Source organism: Penaeus monodon, chromosome 40, assembly GCF_015228065.2.
Source record: "Penaeus monodon isolate SGIC_2016 chromosome 40, NSTDA_Pmon_1, whole genome shotgun sequence".
Lineage (NCBI taxonomy): Eukaryota > Metazoa > Arthropoda > Malacostraca > Decapoda > Penaeidae > Penaeus > Penaeus monodon.
The window spans coordinates 22722974-22730473 of NC_051425.1; the positions used below are offsets into that span (position 1 = coordinate 22722974).

The 7500-nt window shown below is 32.1% G+C and overlaps 1 protein-coding gene across 1 annotated transcript in view; it reads right to left on the bottom strand.

The window, feature by feature from the left end:
• The window catches only part of LOC119598104 (ATP-dependent DNA helicase Q4-like), a 10962-nt gene that overhangs the window by 997 nt on the left and 2465 nt on the right, over positions 1 to 7500 (bottom strand). Inside the window, exons 2-3 of the mRNA XM_037947723.1 lie at positions 4424 to 4523; positions 1 to 4141 (exon numbers count right to left, since the gene is read on the bottom strand). The exon at positions 1 to 4141 is cut by the window's left edge and continues 997 nt beyond it. Coding sequence (XP_037803651.1) covers positions 1 to 4141; positions 4424 to 4489 — 4207 coding nt within the window. The 5' untranslated portion in view covers positions 4490 to 4523. The remainder of the gene's footprint in view (positions 4142 to 4423; positions 4524 to 7500) is intronic.

The window sequence follows — 7500 nt, forward strand, 5'->3', positions numbered from 1 at the left end:
TACATGTAGCATAGACAGGGGAGTTTATGCTAATAAGTTTGTTCTGGTGAAGTTCTAGATAACATAACAGAGTCTCTATATTTTCGGCAGGTAAATCAAGTTCTTCAACAAGGCCATCAACTGGTATAGCAACCTCATGCCTGGGACATGAGGACTTAGAAAATGTAATTGCAAATGAATCTGGATTAGAAGCACAATGTGCTGGATTATCATTACTACTGTCTGATGCAGCTGATGAGGCATTTGTTGACATATTTCCATTATCAGTCTCTTCAGTATTAACAGTAGGACATGTGTCTTGTAAATTTCTTACTTTAGCACAGGCACATGGTTTAAATATCTTGTTGAGAAGTTTTCTTACTGTATGACGATCCATTGAGTTGACAAAGATGTGCCTTTTGAGTTCTTGGATATCTTTGCCGTCTAAGGAATCTAGAAAGAGGTGACAATGAGCTTCTTTCCCGTCTCGCCCAGCACGCCCAATCTCTTGGACATAACTCTCTACATTTCGTGGCATATTAAAATGAATGATGCCTCTTACATCAGATTTATCAATACCCATTCCAAAGGCAACAGTGGCAACAACAATCCTCACTTTGCCAGACATAAACTTCTTCTGTACCTGTTGACGTCTGTGGGAACTGAGCCCTGCATGATAGGCTTCTGCATCCATTGATATGCCCTTTGTCCTTTTTAAGTTACTTTTTACATCAACCTTTGTTGGATTTAGCAATTGGGTTCTTATCAGTGTAGCAACTCTTTCACAATCATCCCTCCTTGTGCAATAAATAATTATAGAACTGCAACCTGAAAATCTGTCTCCTTGTAGAAGTGATACTAAAGCTTGCTCACGGTTTTGGTCCCGAGACACCGATAATTTGAGATTATCTGGCACTCCTCTGCCACGTATAATGCCCGTATCAAAGTCAGGAATTAGTAAATGTTTTGCAATACTAATAGCTGTTGCATGACGAGCAGTTGCAGTGAGCCCCAAGATTGTTCTCACACCGAGCCTCTCTCTCAAAACCTGGCAAATACGTAAATAAGAAGGACGGAAGTTGTGAGACCATTCTGAAACACAGTGAGCTTCATCAAGGCAAGCAAATGCTACAGGTGGAAGTTCACGAAGCAGTGTTCCCAATACTCCTCCAGTGCGACTTGCAACCACTGCTTCTGGTGAAATGAGCAAGATCTGGGCTTTGCCTGATCGGATAGCGTTCACAGCATTCGAACGTTGTGTGGGATTTTGGTGGGTGTGCAGACATACTGCATGAAGAAATTTTGGCAGACCTGTCACCTGATCCTCCATGAGAGAGACAAGTGGAGACACACATAAGGTTATGCACTTGTTATGTTTGGCATAAAGGTAAGCCGGCAATTGGTAACACAAACTTTTGCCTGATCCAGTAGAGAGTACCAACAGCGTTGACTGCCCAGAGAGTATTCTCATGATTGCATTCTCTTGCCCAGCTCTGAAAGACGGGTATCCAAACATCTTCAGTGTCTCATGCACTTCATCAGGGGTTGGACCTATTTCACCATTAACTAAGTCATAGAGTGGTTCTATGGAGGATCGGCTTTCATACCAGTTCTGTTCATAAGATACAGGATGTGGTGAAATTTCTGCTGTCTTGCTGATGTTACTGACTTCACATCCTTCATCTGTAGGTTGTGATAAAAGTGAGGCAGGTTGATTATCACCTTCATCTAATCTATCTTCATCAATGTCAGCAAAAAGATCATCATCCTCCATCTGGAAATCATCTTCTATTGTAGTTCCTCCTTGGGGATCCTCACAAATCTCAGGTTTGGTTGTTTGAAGATCAAATACTTGTTCTTCACTATTTTCTGCCTCCATGCTAGCCACATCTAAAACACTCTTGTTACAACTCTCATCAACTTTCGAATACATTTTGGTAGTAGAGAGGCTCTGATCTGATGGCTTAATACCAAGAGCCATTGCTGCTGCATCCTCCAAGCTAAGAAAAGTGGATTTATTCTCGTCATATTCCTCTAAGGCCAACAGTTTGTCTCCTTTCTTTCCAGTGCAAAATTTGGCCCAATGACCAAAATCACCACATTTGAAGCATGTAAGAGATTTTCCTGTTGCCATGCCTTCTCCACTTTTCATGGACTGCTTTCTTTTCCACTCCATCCTCCTATATTTGCTGCCATTGATATGCTTATGGCCTCGTACAAAGGTCTTCTTCTTTAAATTAATCCGCACAAAATTATTGTTGGCTGCCCCTGTAGTTACCTTCTTTCTAAATCTCTCTTCTTTGCTAAGGTATGCTTTTGCACCTGTTGATTTTGGTCCATGTTTCTCAATATCATCAAGTTCATTATACTCCTTGATACCATCATCTTCAACTGGTACTCTTTCAGGAGCAGTTTCATCACCTGACGGTTTTTCCATAACATTTAGTTCTTCAATATTTTTCCTAGCTTTAATCTTCGAATTCCTCACCTTCTTCGGAGGTGGCCAAGAAGACTGTATTTTTCCACTTTCCTCCAGTTCTTCCAAGGTCTCCTTCCTTTTCCTCTTGCTATTTTTAGGTGCTGGTGTCACTTCAGTATCATCTGTCTTGACCTTTGGTCTTCCTCGTTTCCGTGGAGCTGGGGAAGCATTCTTTGTTTCTTCAGTGTTAACTTTCTTGGCCCTTGGTCGCCCACGTTTTCGTGGAGCTGGCTTCTCAGTATCTTCAATAATGCTTTCTTTTTCTCCATTGTCCAGCAATGATGATACACTCTCCTCTGGTATTCCCTCTTCTGAATACATAGTTTGCTCTTCAAGATCTGAATTAGCTTGAGAAGCTACTTTTTTACTGTACTTTTTAGTCTTCGCTTCTTGTACCGTTAATGCTAAATCCACTGAAGCATTTTGGTTTGATGCACCTTCATTAAAATCATACACATCTATATCAGCTCCATCTCTAGTATGAAGAGCTTTAGTCTGCCTCTTCTGCACTGTGTTCAATTCCCCATTTTTTTCTGAGACTCCAAGCTGTGGTTCCTTAACTGGAGTATGATATTTCTCCACATTCTCTTGAAGTTCCTTACCTTTAAATTCACCAGAATAAACATCTTCATTGTTGCTGTTTTCATTCCATTCTTTATCAATTATCTTTAATTTCCAGTCATCAGATGCCTTTGCCTCAGCCCCAACATCTAATTCTGCTCCAGCACAGCGTTGCAACCAACCACGATTAAGTGTTCCTTTTTTCTTTGCAGTATGAGTTTCCTCAAGTCTTTCAGGAGTGAGGGAAAGTGCACTAACTACTTGCGTCTGCATTTTTTGTGTCACTGTTTTTTTCTGAAATCGGAATGGTAATTTAGAACTACCAAATAAGCTTGGTTCATTGTCTAGATCATTAGATGCTTTCTCCTGGAAATCATTCAAGGAGTCAAACAATGACACTTTTTTTGTCTCTGAAGGTTTTTCCAACATTTCCTCAAAAGGTTTGACAGGAGAATTCATATTTTCTGTTGTGTTACTTGTGTTTTCTTTATCACTGCCATCAGACAAACTGTTCTTTGTATCTAAATCTATGGAAGGCTTTACTACATTTTTACTTGTATCTAATGATTCCCTTTTTGTAGAACGATCTATATTTGAAAATTTCTTTAAGGAAGTTCTCATTTTGATAGTGCCACTAGCACGCATCTTTTCCGCCATTTTGCTATAGAGAGATCCAGGACTATCTTCATTCTTACTTGTGGCTCTAGCAAGACAGGCATCCTTATTTAAATGTTTTCCCCATATCCCACTACTTAATTTTGGCTCTGGCATTTGAGAAAATTTCCCTGCGTTTGAAGTGGTACTGGGCTCTCCTGTTAATAGTTTGTTGCTCTCAGGCTCCAAGGTTATTTTCTTGCTTTCCAATTCCTCAAGTTGATGATTTACTTCTTTAGAATGTTGCTTGCTTCCCTTACTGATATCCTGTTCTGCTCCCTCACTTTTGTCTTCATTATTTTCATGTTTGTTTTCAGACTCCTTTTCCTCTGTCTGTTCTGAGTTTTCAATGCGTTTGCGATAATGAAAATAGGTTTTGTATGCTGCTTTTATGTTATCAGGTGCTGCTGCCAGAGCTGCTTTGTCAGGCCGGGATCTATTAGTAGCAACATATTCACTTTCCCATGCCTGGAAAATGCATGAAAAATTAAAATCAACAAAGATTAAGTATTATGATAAAGCATTATACCTGTTACAAATATTGAAAAAAGTAATGATAATTTCACTTTCTGAAAACTTCATAACTAATTTCAGTTGTTTTTTTCAGTGCTGCTAAAGTATGCATATATTTTACAATGCTTTTTAGCAAACTTTTAAGACAGAGATGAACAGCATTTATAAACTTATGAGCGAGTTGTGCCCTTTCCTGTTGTATTGTAATAATTATGAATTCTAATCCAGATAACTTACTTTCACTTTCAGTTTTGCCAGTTTATATTTGTCCTGCCATGACAAGGGTGACGTATTCCCTTCCATTCTGCCCCTGAGAAGACAAACTCCTTCATCAACTCTGAAAAGAGAGTCTGCATTAAACAGAGTGATTTATATGAACAGCTTTTAAGAAAATAACAGTGAGTGTTATAATATTTAAGAAATAAAATGGGAGAGAGAGGATTGTAATTTTAAGTGAATTCTAAGCCAGTTCTAAAATCATGAGACCTGCCAAACAATAACAAAGTGTTAATACAAGCACAAAAAAAATGCCCTAAAAGACCACTAAGTATCTCACAGAGAGAAGTAAGAGAAAAACTGAATAGAAGAGAAAATTATATAAACCTATAATGAATGCAGTGCCTCAGTTCATCTTTGTTCCCCAGTTTTAAGAAATCCCAAATTTTAAACTTTCATCCAAGACAAATCAAACCATTATTGCTTAGTAAGTCTATCATCTTCCACATTTGGTAATATATATCTTGAATTGATATGTAAAAGTTACCGCACATCAAATTTGAAAAAGCTACCCCTTTTATATGAATGAAAATGGAGAAAACTTACAAAAACATATAAAACACATAATCCAAGAAACCTATATTCAGCTTAATTTACATAGAAATAAATCTTCTATATACATGTATACATAACATACAATGGCAATCAAAGTAATGTCATAAGGGGCTAGTTGATGCTGGTAGGAGACTGTTAGAAGGGAGAGGAGGGGGGGTCCTAAAGGATGGGGGAGAGGATGGAATGGTGGGTGCAATTCTTTGATGGCTTGGAGGGGATACAGAGGGAGGATTGGGAAGGAGACAAAGCCACTCAGACACAAGTGGGACAAGAAGAGACATGGGGATGGACAGGGGATCACTTTCTGTGACTCCAGGCAGGATGAAAGATACCAAACAGTACCAAATATACAGTCTGGTATCTTTCATCCGGCCTTGAGCCACAGAAAGAGATCCCAAATATACAAAGTTAGCCTCATTACTCCCTTCTCACAATGAAACTGAGGTAGTATGAAAGCCTGTCACTTTTTATAGGCTAATGCTTTAACAAGGCATCTTGGCCACTGGTGTAATTAACCTACTGTATATTTTCAATTAAGATGGCACAGTCTTACGGGATTAATTAAGAATGATTAAGAAAACGCAACTGAGAAAAGGAGGAAGATAAGGAGGAGAAATTTTTAATTCCAAAATAAAAAGCTGTAAGACTGTAATACATGCAAAATGTGTGAAAGGGGAGGCAGTCCTATATGAGGGGCATAACCTTTACAAAAAAAATTTATACGGAGTATGGATTTGACAAGTAGAAAGAAAAATGCATCAAAAAGAAATTACTAGACAGACAGGTATGAGGATATGAATGAAAATTTTGGAAATGCAAGCACTGGGACAACAGAAGCAAATAAGAGTTAGAAATGTTTAAAGGAATAGGTCATATATGCATAGAAATGTTCCATTCTAATGGAAAAAAGGGAAATAAAGGGGCCCTTTTGGGCAAAAATGTGGTATAAAATTCCGGGCAAAAGAACCTGTTGTGTCAAAATTTAATGGGGGAAAGAGGGTTGCTTAATCAAAAAACAGAAAACAGAAATGCTAAAAAATTTAAAAAGAAAAAGAAAAAAACTAAATTTGTTCAAATTTCTCTACCTTCTGTTTTTTCCCTGGGTTATGAAGAATAAAAAACGAAGCCCATTTTCCCTTTGTTTTTTTTGCAAAAAAACCCAAGGTACAACCCAAACATTTAAAAACCCAATTTAAATAAAAGAAACCCCACTCACTCAAATCACCACTATTATATATTAATTTTTATATATATATATATAATTAAAATATATATTATATATATATATATATATATTATATATTAATATATATTTATTATTATATATTATATGTATTTATTTTAATATTATATATTTAAATGTTTGTATATGTATAGTTATGTATATGTATTTGTTTGTATAGTATTTAATTATATTAAATTTTTAAATTTTATTTATTTTTATTATTATTATTTTTATTTATATTTTTATATTTTTTATATATATTTATTATATTTATATATATATTTTTATTATTTTATATAATATTAAAATATTATTTTATATTATATTTATTATTATATTCTATTATTTTTAATTATTATATTTATTTATATTTTTTATTTTTTTTATCTTTTATATTTTTTTATTTATTTTTATATTTATATATATATTTTTTTTTTTTAAAATTTAAAATATTTTTTATAAATTTATTAAATTTTTTTATATTATAATTTTTATTATTTTTTTAAAATATTAATTATAAAAAATTTTTTATTAATATTATTAATATTATTTTATATTTTTTTATATATATATTTATATATTATATTATTTTAAATATTTTTTATTATATTTTATAAATTTAATATTATATATATTTTTTTTAAAAAAAAAATTTTTTTAAAATAATTTTTATATATATATTTATATATTTTTAAAAATTTTTTTAATTTAAAAATTTTTATATATTTTAAAATATATATATTTTATTAAATTTTAATTTTATTTTTTTATTATTAAATTTTTATATTTTAAAAATTCTTATTTATTTTTTTATTTTATTTTTTTTTTATATTTTTTTTTTATAAAATTAATTTTATTAAATATTTAAAATTTTTTATTTATTTTTATATAATTTTTTTTATATTATATTATTATTTATATATAAAATTATATATTAATTTTAAATTTTCTTTTTAAATTTATATATATAAAATTTTTTAAAATTTTTAAAAATTTTTTAAAAAATATATTTTAATAAAAAAATATTATATAAAAAATTTATTTATATTAATTATTTAAAATTATTCTATTATTTTTTATATTTATTTTTTTTATATTAATATTTATTTTATAAATTTATATTATTATATAAATATCTATTAAATTATATTATTTTAAACCCCTTTTTTTAATTTATATTATTAATATTTTAAAATTTTATTTATATTATAATTAAATTTTTTTTTATTTTATATTTTTTATTTTTTTAAATAAATTT